Genomic DNA, 16,129 nt, shown 5'->3' with positions numbered 1-16,129 from the left:
ACATCACATGCATGTCCAAAATCATGACCATTACCCATGATCATCATTGATTTGTACAGGGTTACAATGGACAAGGGTCTTTTTTTACACCAAGGATTTTGTACCTCAGAAAGTCACTTGAGGGATAACAATGTAACAATGAGATATTTTACACTGGCATTGTCCCACAAACAGACAGAAAGTAAGGTATCAAGGTCCCCAGAGTCCTATTTGCCTTCTCCCTATGCCTACCGTATGCTTAAGTGTGCTTCAAATCACATAACTTGGAAATGGGTTCATTTTGACTCAATGTGTTTGAGTTCTTAAAGGATTTTCTGTGTAAAATCACTGTTTTCTGTTCAAGATTTCTCAGATGTTATTCTGTCTATGTTTTGTCATTCAGATTTTGTTTTATACATAGTATTCCTTGTCCTTGTCTTTGGGTCTCTTGTTGCTGGCACCCTTAGTGCTGGGCTGTTTGTCTTTGACTACTGTGCCATTATTCTGTGCGGAATTGCTGATGTAGTTCCGTGTTTCATCTACCCGATAGGAGCCCTCGTCCCTGTTCCTGTATTTGTACATGGCATAGAGGAGGATGAGGATGCACAGGGCGGCAGCAGCGACGATACCCACCACCATACCCGTAGTGCTGCTGGACTCACGTATTACCTCCGAGGCACCAGGAGGCACTCTCCTGATACCTGGCACGGTGGGCAGAGCACTAGGGATGGTGCGCAACATGGGCTGGGTGATGTATGGCCCCCTCGGTTTGGTGCCGTCCATGTCAAAAGATGTGGGGAGTGGTAGTAGCACTATGTCCGGTTGGGGTTTGATCTCACGGTTGTTCATTTTCCCAGCTGGGATTTTAGGAGCGGTCTCAGACGTGACGGGTGATGCCGCTGAGCTCCTGAAGTCAGGCAGAGACGGGATGGCCGTAGTCCTGCCTGCCTCAGAGGCCTTGCTAGGTTTAAAGTCCTTTACTTCCCACTTGGGCGCGAGAGCTTTGTAGCCACCTTCGTAGGTCGACGTGGTCAAGATCTTATCTGTTACCAGGGAGAAGGTGGTGTAAAAATCTTCATCGTCAGTAGGGGGGAGGCTAGAGTCGAAGGCCTCCCCAGAGCCAAACCCCGATATCACCAAGCCATCACCATCATCACCATCATCACCATCATCATCATCACAATCATCGCTGCCTTGGTCCGACAAGCAAGGTATCCCCGCTTCGGTGGCAATTGACAGGGACTCTTTGGTGGTCTCAATAATGGTGAGGACGGGGTGAAGGGTCGGGGGAAGGGGGATGAAAGGGGCTCGAGTGGAAACAGGGGGGTTATCTATGGGATCCTCAACTAGAACAGGGATAACTAACTCCCCTCCTGGCAAGCAGAAGAAAAAGAAAGGAAATTAGTGTCCATTCAACTTTGGCAGCTTGCAAACAGGCAACTGTACACGACCAATTAAAGCAAAGCAAGAACATCTGGAAAGAAATATGACAAAAAACACTCGTCTAAACCAATGGCCAAAACAAACCAAGAAAGAACTGAAAGAGAGAACAGAAATGTAAAAATGCGAGGTAAATTTATCAAAAGGCTTGAAGGGACATGCAGGGTCTTGAGCTTTCTTTTTGGCATACTCTGTTTAACTGACCTCTACGTAGAACACCGATCACTCACAATTATTGCACCCCTGCAACTCAGAGTGACTGATACAAGCAAACCATGAACATCTTTGTATTGCTACGTGTAGATTTGTGTAGAAAGGTTAAAATACAAAACTGAGCCGATCCGTTTTGAGCAACTGCTCACGTTGTGAATTCATTTAGGAAATTTATGTCTAAGCATCCTGTTGGATCAACGAACATAAGGCCAATGAAGAGCGTAATATATGGAACACTCCCAAAAAATACAATTATTGTATTGAGATTTCTAATTTTCTGAGCGGCTTATCAAGACTGTAGAGAAAATCACTTTATTTCTTTTCTCTTTCAAGTCTGTCACACTTGAGATGAAAGCCAATTGCCTTTTGACAGTTCTTATAAAATTGCCACAATGGCACAAGTCATATGACAGTTCAACAACACCTGAATGCTTTATGTGAACACTATGTCATACCATATACGATTCGCATCACTCAATTTGACAGAGACAGTTTAATTTTTGAGAACAACAAACACATTGGGCTTCACTGAAACAGACTGAATTTTAGTTAAAATGTAAAACCATTTTAGGTAAACTTGCATTCAGCTTGATTTACTGAATAAGGCCCAATGTTCTTATGATTGATTTACACAAACATGTTCTGGTTGTTTTTTTGTTCTGGACTTGTTCTTGAAGATTTTCTTTTTTTTTTTACAAGTCAAGTACAAGACATTCAGATGGTGGTTGAATCTGCTCAAACGTACGCCAAGGTGGCTTTGCTGATTACGAACAGAGGGCACTATAAGGCAACACAGGTCTCAAACAACGGACCAAAAGAAATAAAAGGAGAGGAAAGAAAAATAAAAGCAATGCAAACAATGGTTAATGGTTAGAGCAAAGCACTAGAAACATTCGCAAACCAAATGCACAGAGAGTCAAAAAGAGAGTAGTAAAGTACATAAAAAGAAAATTAGTAAAAAAAAAAACAACAATTCATTAAAAGGTGAAAGCATACCATCAGTTCTGTGACTTACATCAACAAATTGCCCGCAGGATTTTGGCAGGAAGAAAAAATTTACAAAAAATTAAGAAAGTTGTGTAAGAATGCTTGGGGATAAGTATGGTTAATCTGTAATTATTTAATTAGGCAATCAATTTATTATCTGATTTTATCATATTTTTTTCTTAGACAAGATGATACAGGGAGGCAACGACACATACATTCACACCATGACATGAAAAATAACTTCACCATTCTGCTCATTTGTTCTTTTTTGATAAATAAATCCTTTTCTCTTCAAAAGAAAACTGTACATTTTCTTTTTTTAAGATGATTTTGCTGATGATTTCTACAGATACATATTTTCTTTGTTAATTTTTAAAAATGAATTCTTTAAACAATTGAATGACTGTACATACTGTACCATTGCTAAGAGGAGAAGGGGAGAGGCAAAAGAGAGAAAGAGGGAGAGAGAGAGTATAAATATAATACACAAACCAGAGGATATATATGTATACATGTATAAACACAAAAGCAATAAAAACACATAGAAATAACTGAAAATTCTCTCACACTATCAAGATTAAAATAATCAGAAAGCACATAGTGAAGTCAAACAGAAGAGGGACACTGTACTGTCACCACCTTCGCAACTAATAATACCATTATTAGTTTTCTTTTGTAAATCTCTTGTTAGTAGCTTGACAGCACAAAGCAAGGATGTATTTCAGGAAAAGAGGGAAAATCACTTTTTTTTTTTAGATTTTCACTGCAAGGTGATATCATGCTTTTTAACAAGTTGCATTTAGGGAAAGTAGAAGCACAGCACTGCAAGCTGGGATCAGAAGGACTGAGAACAGGGTTACAGGATATTGAGAAACTCATAGGCAAAAGGCTGTGGGATATTGTATACACCTGTACCAACTTGAATCATACAGGTGAATCAACAAAATCTCAATACAAAGATAAAGACCTATTGATATTATGACCATTTGAGCATAATGTTAATCCTGAATGTATCAAGCCAATTTAGAACAGAAATATTTGGCAGAGATCATTGCATAACCAACAGCCGTTTGCTCAACATTAATGACAATAAAGACTGTGGGAATTCCATAAAATGGCATTCGTATAAGACAGAAACCATTTAACAGATATATTGAATAACCATAATACATTTACATAAATATATTCATGTTTGTATGTATGTAGTACATGTGAGAGATTAATATCTTGTGTGCCTGACCAGTATGGGTTTTTAATAGTTGATTATCTAGTGAGCTTCGTATAGCAACCAGCAAAAAGGTTGCTTTATCACAGCCTTGTTTACTGATTCTCTGGACCATCCTGAGCTAAATGAATTTATTGACTAAGTGATTTTAAAGGCTGCTTCAGATGATTTCATCAAGATGAAAGCATCTACTAAAACCACAGGCACAAAGACATCACCACAGTGGATCCCCACGTGTCCTGGTAAATACTTTAATCTTACATTAGCACTTCAACAAGCAATGATCATTTTCACAGTGTTTTAGTTCAGCGCAAACATTGTGTGCTTGTCTTAGAGGACTATATTTGTTTTGCAGAGCGGAGATAGGAGGAAATGTTCTTTGGGCTAAGCTCCATTACAAAGCAAACACTTCTACACTGCATTAAGCCTCCAGCTCAGATAGATTGCAGTGTTCTCTGCATTTGCTTACAGGAGTTAATTCTTGTAAACAAATTTAAAGGGCCGCCCTCTTTCTCAGCTGTTAACACTCTCAAAAAAAACAATGTCTTCTGCGCAGAACTTTCAGAGCGGAGAGAATGCGAAGCGAAATAAATTAACCATAACAGCTGACATTCACAGTAGTGCTCTCTCTCTCCTGTGTCCCCAACCAAATCCGAGCGTCCTCGGTATGGATATCCGTGTCTAAGCTCCGTGACCATTTTGCTTTCGCTGAGTCTTGCCAAACAGTGATGAATGCCGCAGGTGTGTGGGGCTAAACCTGCCTGATCCCCTAAAAGAAGAGTCTGTGTGAGCTGGCCCCTGTGCTTCAGAAAGCTCACTGCAGTCAAATCCTTTTGTGTCAGCCGTGCATTGTGCTCGACCTGCGACTGTTGTGGTTCTTCTCCTTCACCTCAGCCTCTGCTAACTCATCACCAGTGTAAGAACTAAAACATGTGGGAAATGAGAATTCCGCATAAGTGCTGAGGTAAATAGGGGCAGGGCATCTCCGCACAGAGCTTGAGATACAAGAACTGGCTTTTATGACATATCCTCAAAGCATCAGACTGGGCAATCTCTGAGCTCCGCTCTCCTCTGTTACAGTAAATCATGTATGAATTGAAGTAGTATGAGCTCTTTATCATCCGTAAATTAATTATTGTTAAGTTAATAACATTCAACTACTTAAATACATTCAATTAAGTATATTCATGAAAAAAAATTGTTTTTGTCTCATGTCACACTGCCCCAGCAATAATGGTTAATTGTACCTGAAGTAATTACTTTTAGTAATTTTTTAAGGTGGGGCTTAGCATAGGGTCAATTAGTTTGGCTTTCCCACTTGTGAGGTTTAGTTGCTGTGGTTTTGTTTTCTCTAGTTTGTCTTTCTAAATGTCTCTCCAAGGGATCTTTTGGCTTGGAGTGTCACAGATTGCTGCAACTTCATCATATCATATCTCGATGTGACCCAAGGTGTTAAATTAATATCCTCAGCCAGAGGCATGCGACCACTGTCTGCTGCTCAATTTGTTGTATGGGCATTAAGCTAAATGTGTCAGCTAAACCTTAAACTGATCTGAGAGCTTCTTCAAAGTGACAGCCGGCCCAATGGGGCCTGACTACACCAAAATTCAGCCCGTGTCAGTGGTTCAGTGACCCATTCCTCAGGGTCTCATGTTCTCTGTGCACCTCTCCATGCTCTTCCTGATTGATGTCTTGCTTTAAAGACTGTTTTTCCATCTTAATCAACTGAGCCGATGACAGCACGATGAAACCTTAGGGATCTTACAACATCAGTTTTACTTTAAAAGACTCTTCCTTCTTGAACTACACTGGTGCCAGCTTTTTCCCCTGTTTGATTCAAACATCAAGTACTCGGAATTGTGTCAGTTGTCTTTGTGCATGAGTTTGACTGTTTATTTTTAGTCTTCAGGGAAAGTTCACTCCTATGATCTATTCAGAACATAAACTTCATTTATTTATTGGTTATCCTAAAGCTGAAGTATGGATGTCAAAAATAGATTTTTTTTAAAAATATGCGACCCATGTTAAACCATGTATAGGTGATTTCTTTCTATACACTGTGGCTGTGCTTCTATCAAAATACATGTAGGCTCATTGGAAAAACGTACCTCTAACTCCAAAAATGCACCTATAAACACAATTCATTGCAGTTTCCAGTTGAAATGAACACTCTCTACAGTAAAAAAAAACAAACAAAAAAAAACTTTTATTTCACAAATTTTGATTACAGGGACAGATTATCGATTAATAAAGCACAATACTATATTATGACCTCAAAAAACACTTTTACTATTACATTTATATGTACGGCTTTTCTGTTGTACACTTGTTCGGAAGCTATTCTGGTACAGCATTGCACTTGCAAAACGCAACAAAATATTGTTTTGCAGAAATGTCACCACAGGCACGTTTTTCCAATGACCCTGGGTTAGCTTCTATACACTATATTTGTTTAAACTTCATGACAAGCCGGTTGATTTGTAAAACCGATATTGTATTTGTTTATTTCATATCATGGCAAACTGGCCTGTATTACCACACTAGAATCACTGTAATATTTTAGGGTTTCCCCATCTTCAAAATTCCAATGTAATCCCTGTTTTTGGTATGAATGTTTTATTAGCCTTTTTGTGGAATTCCCATTAGTGTGTTTCACAGAAAAAATACAAGAAACAACAACATCGGCAAGACATCAGACAGATAGAGCAATCAACATTTAAAGACAAAGACATCGGCACATAGACAGATGATAACAGCACACATGGTCAGCCTGTTAGCAAACTCATGGATGGAGAAGCACAAAAGATGGAGCCAGTAACACCCATGCAAGAGTCATGATGGAGATCTCCCATTGGGGATCAGTTATTTTGCAATCAATGCATGCGTCAAATGCGACTGATCAGTAGCAACAAATAGAAAAACAGATATACTTTGTGGCAATAAAAGTCTTTTTATGCCATCTGCATTCAAACAGACATGTCTATGCAGAAAGGTACAGAAATAAAGATGAGATCAGGGATGGAGGGGTGGGGGGAGTGGTCATTCTTTCACACACAACTTTCTTGAGACAGAATGGGGTTGCCTGCACAAGGCAAAAATAATAAATAAAACATACGATGGCAAGAAAAGATTTTGTTGCCTTTTATTTCCTGTTGTAAAGAATGTGGGGATGTTTAATTTTAGCCGAATGGCACAAAACATAAAAATGAGGAAGATAATTATTAAGTTTTTTTTTTTCCAACCACCAAAATTCCATGCGGCACAAGATGAGGCGAAACAAGAGGATCAACTTTAATCCTGGAAAATGGAAGGATGAGGACATCAAAGAAAAAGTCCCCCAAGAGGGTAAAAAAAGAGAAAATTCTTTGAAATACAGCAAATAAACCCAAATCACATGAATGGAATGTCAAAGAGTGGATACAGTAGGAAGATGTTTTATCCACATGAAAAGGTTCAACCAAAACAGAACAGAAAAGAAAGTATCATGCAAACTGTCCAAGAAATCTGAACTGAAGGTCAGACTGATGATGTGAATTTCTGTGTCAACATGAAATCATATGAGTGTGGTGGTTTGCGGCTAAGTGTACTCGTTTCGAATGTCAGATGAGAAAAAATGAAAGGTAACACTGGAACTGTCCCTTAGCATACTTCCTGTTGCCATTGAATATGAGAGGACTTGGGGATGGTATTAGATTTAACACAGTTAGGGAGAATTTATCCAAAGCACAACTGTCTGCCATCAGGTTTCAAAACTAGTACAGAGTAAACCTTTGGATAATGAGCAGAGTGACCTTGTAAGTTTGAGAAAAATATGCGGTAAAATTAACAAACAAATAAATAGGGGCCATCTGTAAAGTCAAAGGTAATGACGGACCATATGGATACTAACTTGCAAGGTAAACGGGTATGACACGCTTTAAAAATTATGAAAACAAAACATTGTTTTTGCTGGAAGTCATTTTTACAACTGAAAATATAAACAATCAAAGCATGATGCCAACAAACATGGTTTTAATTGGTGTATTTAGGAGTGGAAGCTTAAAAAACTGGTCAACGCAGGACATATGTTTTGTGTAACACAGGGTGTGGTTTGAGGTAAATTAAAGGGCCTTAATTAGTGTTCTGATGACATTTAGAAGCAATTAAAGGCCCTTCGGTTAAGAAGTACCAGTACAGGGCAGCAGGAAGACCATCGGACTTTCATAAACCAAACAAGCCTTGCATCCATAATGGCCTTGTAAGCACTAAAATCAACAGCAGGGTTTCATATACTGCGATGGCTGACGGCAGGAGTCTGACAATTACAGCGAATCCCAATCCCATTTCTCTGAAAATTATGTTTTATCTTAACCATACCAATTAAAACGTCATAGTTATACTGCACAAAAATGTTTGTTTAACCTTGAGGAAACAGAGGCTATGTGTGGAGAAAGGTGAGCACAGAAATTCGAAGATATCTGTTCTCTATTAGATGTTTTAACGTAAGGCAAGCCTTCAATGTGAGGAAACAAAGGAACAAACAGGAAGGAGGAGTTGTTTCTGTTGCAGTTAGTCCGCTACACATCAGAAATCTCTATGCTCAAAGCATTATTATTATTTGATTTGTAAACAACTCAAAATGTATCATCTGTCAAAGACGCACACACACACACACACACACGCACTGCAAGAAATCCATTGTGTACAGGACTGATACATTTTGAAGCATCAGAGTGAACTACATGCAGTTTGATACTAATTTTGTACTTTTGTCATAAAGTTTGGCCCTCTGTTGATTGCTGAGAGGACAAAATTAGTATAAACACACAACCATGTTATTGACGTTCGGCCCCATAATCAAGTGTAACTCTGAAACAGCCCAATGCTTCCTGGATCATTTTATTCCATCACAATGTCATTCGCATGTAAACTGATTCAGAGAAATCAGCCCACAGACTTAAATAGAACAGAATTTGGACACATAAATCACGTCTTAAAATGTATCAATGTCACTGCACAATAGACAACTAAATATCAAAGCAAGTGACATTTATTTAAATAATAATAGATATGCTGTTCAAAATTAAGAAAATCGCATTCTTTTTCTTTCATCTGCTGCAATAATGTAATTCTTTTTTAAATATCATAACTTGGAAGCAAATATCTATATATTTTAATATATGCAATATAGCCCTAATTTAAATGTAATTAATTGACAGACGCTTTCTGTAAGTCAGATATTAGTGGAACATGTCCACAGTTAATGTATTGGTTTCAAGTGACTTTTACCTAAAAGTTATTACAAAAAAAAGTCAATCCTCAGAAGTCCTGAGAAAACATTTAGTACCATTTGTTTGCAGATGCCATTTGGTTTGATCTTTTTTATTCTAACCCAGTAACATACAGACATTTATTGTGACTTAAGTGTCCAAATACTATTGTACATCAGTGATATACCACTTTATATCACTATAGACATATGTTTTTACTGCTATACTTTTTGAGTTTGAAAAATTGCTTTTAGTGACACTTTTGAAGTTACACTGGGTTGTCATGGGGGTGATGCTTTGAGAGGGAGAATTCAAATAGAAGAGATTGAAAGACCAAGTTTAAGCAAGCACAACCATAACACATCCATCCCACCTGTGTGTCCCCCGTCACACTCCTCCAGATCCTCGTCGTCGCTGGAACATTCTGCAGAGGACACAATGTCATCTGTTGTCTGCTGGTTCAGCCAGAGGCGTGTGGAGACAAAACAAAAAGAACAAAGGTTTAAGTGAAGCCAAATCTACCAATACAAAGAGGATCATGGGTAAAAACAATGAAAACACATCATTGCAGCAAGCATTATATTTTACTTCTCTCCCTTATTTCTCAAGGGCAGCAGACCGGGGACTGAAATGTCAGGGTTGTTTTTCTATTTGGGTTTATTTATGGTGGTTGACTCTTCATACATCTCCTACCATCTCCAGCTTCTCATGGGCCGTCACAGATCATCACCGTCTCTGGACGCTCGCCTTCTGCTCGCTCATCATCACCTTCCTCTATCCCACAATTCTGATTTATGAACACACTTGTTCCCGCCTTCTCGTTCTCTCCTAGCCTGGACACTCTGGCAGTGTTGTATTTCACCCCACACCCCACCCCACAGCCTGTTAATCAGAGTGGATTGGTGCCTCGATAAAATAAGCCCTGTCACAAAGCAAGGGTTATGAAATCATAGCGTTGATTGAGTTTGCAGTGCTCGGTGAGAGGACGGGCTCTAACTATTATTGAGTTTGACAGGCTAATGAAACAGAATTCGGCTGGAGCCTGGGAAAGCGCCTACGTACTAGGATAGAGAGGATGCTGTTGGGAAAAGTATATTTGTTCTAATCTGCTCATAGTTTGAGTGAGAGACACTCGCCACCAAAATACTGAATATGTCTTGGGATGCTGGTATGCTAGTGTTCCTATCTTAACGTGATCTATCCAAGTCCGATTACATTACTACCGATCAATCAAATTTTAGGGTAAGAACTACTGCATAGGTAAATATGTCTGAAATTTGTGTCCTAATCACAGCGCTGGCACCATGTGTGGTTTTTCTCTATGGCAATAAACTCTGGGGATTCACCAGAATGTTTTAGATGTCACACCAACTAAAACGCCTGATTCAGTTTATCAGCATATAAGAAGTGAAGTGAAGTGAAGTGACATGTGGCCAAGTATGGTGACCCATACTCGGAATTAGTGCTCTGCATTTATCCCATCCAAAGTGCACACACACAGCAGTGAACACACACACACCGTGAACACACACCCGGAGCAGTGGGCAGCCATTTTTTGCTGTGGCGAAAAAAAGCATTTTTTGCTTGGGGGTTCGGTGCCTTGCTCAAGGGCACCTCAGTCGTGGTATTGAAGGTGGGAGAGAGCGCTGTACATTCACTCCCCCCACCTACAATCCCTGCCGGTATGAGACTCGAACCCGCAACCTTTGGGTTACGAGTCCGACTCTCTAACCATTAGGCCACGACTTCCCCTAAGAACACACTATTCTAGACAGGAGACTGGCTTGACAGGAGTTCAGAATGTGCGGTCCTAAATGCGCTGCATATTTTAAATAATTATTTTTAAAGAGCGTGTCTCAAGATGGAGCTGGATGCTGCTTAAAATGATGTTGTAATTAGAAAATCAACAGTGAGGTCCCTATTTGACTGGAGTTGTTACTGAATTCTGATTTCAGTACAAAAATCACGTCATGCATAATCATAGCCGATCATTGTTTACATTATCGATAATTAGTGTAACTTCAGAATTCTCAAGCACATCCACTAGCAAACAGTAATATGTATCAGCCTATATATTGCGAATAGATTTGTTATATTTTTACGTTTTTGTGTTTAGAACATCTTAAGAAAAAATAAGAACATTCTTAATAAATGTTTTGGGGAATACAAAATATACTTAACTTTATTCTTAAATTAGAAAATGACAAGAAAACAGAAGTTAAAAATAATTTTCCATGAATCCGGCCTCATGATCTGGATTGGGTATTGGATTTGAGAGTTTAGACTAGAAAAACTTTTGGGGGTAGGGGTTAGAATTTAGGGTTGGAGGTTGGGAGAGATTATGTGTAAAGCTGAGGGTTAGGATTGGGGTTGAAGCTTAAAAGGTAAACTTTTAGCATTTCTCAGATATCGCTTACTTCACCTTTAATTAGGGCTATATTTCAAGGTAGGAATTTAAGGTGGCATCATTTGCATCATCTATGAAGGTTGCAAAACTCGAGAGCGTGTTGTTTTGAATGTGAGAACTTGTCATATTAATATTCGTACTTGTAAATTAAAATTTAAACTCACAGCTCTGATGTGAAAAGCTGAATCTCTCAATTTGCATGCAGGGACAATAACCAAAACACCTGTGTTTTGAATTCGAAGTTGCAGATTAAAAGTTACGAATGTGTAAAAGGACATTATGACATAAACAAAATGACAGACACAAATGTGTACAACATATTTACTTTTGCAATTTACTTCAGTCTCGCTGTACAACCACAAGTCATCACTTACAACCTCTCAGATCTGGCAGTACAACTTCAAATCCTAGCGCTTTGACTTTTGTTACTCATTTCGCGATATTCCAGTAGCAAAACTCATTAGTGCACTTGTAAATGCATACGCGGGAGAGCAGAGCTAGGGCTGGGGTGGGAATGAAGGGGTCGATGCCTAACCAATAAAATTCAAATGACGTCATGCAACAGGGGCAGCCAGTGCCCATTTGGTAGGAGAACCGGCTTTTGGAAAGCAGCTCGGCATGGCAGAAGACTGCGGAAGTAATATATTGGTCTGTTTTATAGGAGTCAGTCACTTCTATAGATGTAATTCCTTTTTATAAACATATGGTCTGCATCAACACTTCCAGATTCTTATGGGGGGAAAAAGCTGTTTTGTGATGAATGAACATGAATGAATGAATGAATGAACTGATTTAGTAAGTTATTCAGTGATTCAACATGCATATCTTCACTGTACCCTATAGATAACACTTTATAATATTTTTTATTAACAGTATAATTAAATTTTTGTAACCTATGCCTCTGTGTTGTCCCCAGTTTCTTGTGTAAATACATTACAAAAGGTAGACTTGAGGTAAAAGTCCATGCAAGAACATGAAAAACCAAATGTTGTCTGGTCTTTGACCATGTGATGCACTGTAGACCTGGATTAGTTTGACACACATCAAACTATTATGTTAAAGTCTCCAAAGTATTTCTATGATTAAATGTGCTGGCCTATTCCATATAAGTAACAGTTTAGATTAAAAACAACTTCACATGTAAATACAACTGTTAAAGTTAAAGTTGAAGGCTTCTGCTGAATACAATAAGCAACATTTTTTAATCAAGTTCAGTATGAATTTTATGCATTGGCCTACATTCATTGGTGTACTTGCAATAGCCTATTACACTCATATTATTGTTAAGTTACTCCCTTACCTGCATCAGTTTTTATCCTGTTTCATTTTCACTTATGCCTTAATAGCTTTATATTGGCCTTAATGGTCATTAAATAAAGTGGTTCAACATATTACAGCCATACTCTCCGCAATATATAATAAGATAAACATATAAAAGATGTTACATTATTTGTCTGCCAGATAATACTTGAATACCAAGACGAATGTATTGGCTTAATTTACACGTGTAACTATTAGTTTTGATTATTGTCCCTGTATGCAAATCGAGAGATTCAGCTTTTCACATCAGAGCTGTGAGTGTAAATTTCAACTTACAAGTATGAATATTAATATGACAATTTCTCACATTCAAAACAACACGCTCTCGAGTTTTGCTGCTATAATACCTCCGTAGATTTCTGTCTAATGTTAGGTTTAGGGTTTGAGCAGTGATTGTTTGTAAATGCTTTGTGCAAAAAGTATCGTAATCAACAGATTCTCAAAATCTGCTTAATTCAGCAATTTTTTGCAGGTTAGCAGAATGGCGAAAGCTAGACCAGCTAGGACTAGCACGGAAATTCATTCTCAAAGGAATTGTCATAGTGCTGTTATAATGGTGCTGTATAACAGGATACTGATCCAGCCAAGTGACAGTTAATTCAGATGTGATCCTGTCACATTACCAGCAGATGTGGCATTGACAAACCTCCTCAAGATCAGAGGGTCCTCACCCCCCGTAGTTCCTTACTGCTGTTCACTACAGTTTCCCAGAGTGTGAAATCACAGCAGAGATTTGACAGATGTGTTCGTGCATGACCAGTCGCAGAAGTGGTGTCAGAGGACAGGCTAGTCCAGACCTTAACAGCTCAGAAATAACTTTCTGCCCGCACAGAGCACCATAGAGACAACACTAATGTCCCATCTACTGTTTGTGACCACAGCTAAAATATGAGTCCAATACAAAAGCAATTCCAGACTGCCTAGAGTGAACTACTCAGCTTCAGAAGAACAAAGTGTATTCTGTTTAAGTAAAGGGTAGACGTAATAACACATCTTGTCTTAATGTACAAGTCTACAATCTAGCAGAACAAACCTCAGATTATGGCTGTCTTTAAAAAACTTGCGCTGCTTTGCTGTCTATTCTCTGTAAGGGCACTATCATAGCTAAAATGGTACATCCTAAGAGACTGATTTAAAACATAGCAACTCTGTACATCATAAAAGTACACATATGGATAGAAATAGTTACTCAAGTAGAAGTAAAAGTAATAATGTCAATAATTACTTTGAGTTAAAAAGTATCCAATGAAAAGACTACTCAAGTAGTAAGTTACCAGTTACTTTGGATCTGATTCAGAACGAGCAATATGATGATGCTGGTGAAGTTCATGAATTTTGTAAGTACAATAGGAATGTTTTCTCCCCATTATGACCACACGTGAGAGGTGGTATGTCAAAATCTTTATGTACTTCTTCAAAATGCCATTAAATTAAATTTCAGAAGATAAACTGACATCAAGACGAATGTATTGGCTTAATTTAAACATGTGCAATTATTAGTTCTGATTATTGTCCCTGTATGCAAATCGAGAGATTCAGCTTTTCACATCAGAGCTGTGAGTGTAAATTTCAACTTACAAGTACGAATATTAATATGACAATTTCTCACATTCAAAAAAACACGCTCTTGAGTTTTGCTGCTATAATACAAAACTAAATATGCAGTAACCAAAATGCATGTAAAGGGAACTGCTTCGTGGACATAAAGCAAACTGAATACACAGTAGCCTACCTTTGTCACATACATGACAAAGTTCTTTCAAAAAGAAAATGAAATGGCAAGGTATCGGGAATAAGACAGAATTTACAGCATGCTTGACAATGATGAGCCTGTTTTCACTGTGACATCAAATCTACTCTCCCTAGCTGGCGTACTTTACAAAAAACTATGTCACAGCTGGCTAAATCCAATTTTGTCACAAAATCTCCATGCCATACAAAAACTTATTTTGGGAGCAAAATATTCCTAATTTTGTGTGGAAATCATTCTCCATTCTTAATTTCCCCATTCTCTCACAGCACACATGAAGTCATGAGGGACTAGACGCCAGGAGTTCTAGAATGTTCAGAGTGCTGATATGATGGAGATTGTGCAATGCCATGGCTATGAGGTCATGTCATATTTAATAACTGTAATGGCCTGTAATAGGAGCACCCTGGTGAGTACAGTGTCATCAGTGCAACGTATCAAAAATATTCAGCTATTTCTCGAACGCCAGTGTCTACTAGAAGCCAAAGCCCTGGAAGATGAGTGGGCGGAGGATATAGCACTGTGAATAGCCAGACAGTCGACTCATTTAGACTGCAGAAGGTCTGTTTCACATGTTCACTTTCACCTCTACAATGCAAACACTTCCAGAAACAAATATCGACTCTCACTCTACTGCTCTGTCATTCCCAACAAGAAGTGCCGGAAGCACTTGTTTCGATCGGGTCACTTCTGATCTGCATTATCATGTCAGATCTTGGCTTTGACAGACGGACACGAGAAAAGCTTGTATTACAAAGGATCGATGCCGTCAGGCCGTATCCCTGTCAAAGGCCTGCCACAAGTCTTTTTGCTCAAGCCTGTCTTCTGGGATGGTCAGAAGAAAAAGCAAGATCAGAATGATATGCATTGTTGTCTGGCTAATGTCACCTTCACTGAGTGTCCTACAGGAGTTTGAATATGTAACACTGCATTGTAGACGTGACAAAGCATTGTATTGTATCCTTTAGGAGCCTGGCCAATGTTCCCTGTTTCCAACGAAACAGTGTGTATTGAGAACAGTAAATACATGAAAATAAATCAGTGGCATTGCAGAATTCATTCTTCATTCCTCAACCCTAAACATTGTGTTGCCTGGATAAGATCTAATATTGATATTTGTGGAGTGTGGTCATGATGCATTTGTCTTCTAAAGTCAACATTATTTTCTGCTTTCTGGATAGAAGAGCCGTAGCAAAATAATACCTGCAATTTCCTTTTAGGTGAGGAGGTTAATGAAATTCCAGCACCAAAACAAATACAGATACAATCTGCTTTATCAAGATTTTTTATTCAGAAAAAAAAAGGATATTAGATATTATGATTAGTTCTCAGAAAATATATATTTAAAGTGCCCCTATTATGCCATTTTTACGGTTCCTAATATTGTTTTGGGAGTCTCCTACAATAGGACTACATGCATGCAAGGTCAAAAAACGCTTTTGTTTTTTCAAAATATGCATTTAGTATCACCTCATTTTCCAGTGATTCTCAAACGATTAGTTCGAAGCAGTTCAAAGATTCAGTCTCTCTAAACCCCTCCTTTCCGTGAGCCTGCTCTG

General features: G+C 38.5%; 1 protein-coding gene across 9 annotated transcripts in view; it reads right to left on the bottom strand.

The window, feature by feature from the left end:
• Positions 1-348: 348 nt before the first annotated feature.
• Positions 349-16,129, bottom strand: part of nrxn3b (neurexin 3b) — a 313,614-nt gene continuing 297,833 nt past the window's right edge. For 5 of the 9 annotated variants that reach the window (XM_016562578.1, XM_016562584.1, XM_016562582.1 and 2 more), the window contains 2 exons: positions 9,467-9,548; positions 349-1,352 (listed from right to left, as the gene is read on the bottom strand). In XM_016562578.1, coding sequence (XP_016418064.1) covers positions 391-1,352; positions 9,467-9,548 — 1,044 coding nt within the window. In that variant the 3' untranslated portion in view covers positions 349-390. The remainder of the gene's footprint in view (positions 1,353-9,466; positions 9,549-16,129) is intronic. The other 4 variants (XM_016562579.1, XM_016562585.1, XM_016562583.1 and 1 more) reach the window with 1 other exon arrangement.

The sequence above is a fragment of the Sinocyclocheilus rhinocerous genome, unplaced genomic scaffold, assembly GCF_001515625.1.
Source record: "Sinocyclocheilus rhinocerous isolate Xijiao unplaced genomic scaffold, SAMN03320098_v1.1 scaffold769, whole genome shotgun sequence".
NCBI lineage: Eukaryota > Metazoa > Chordata > Actinopteri > Cypriniformes > Cyprinidae > Sinocyclocheilus > Sinocyclocheilus rhinocerous.
Note: the sequence above shows the minus strand (reverse complement) of the source record. Positions and strands in the feature narration are given on the sequence as shown.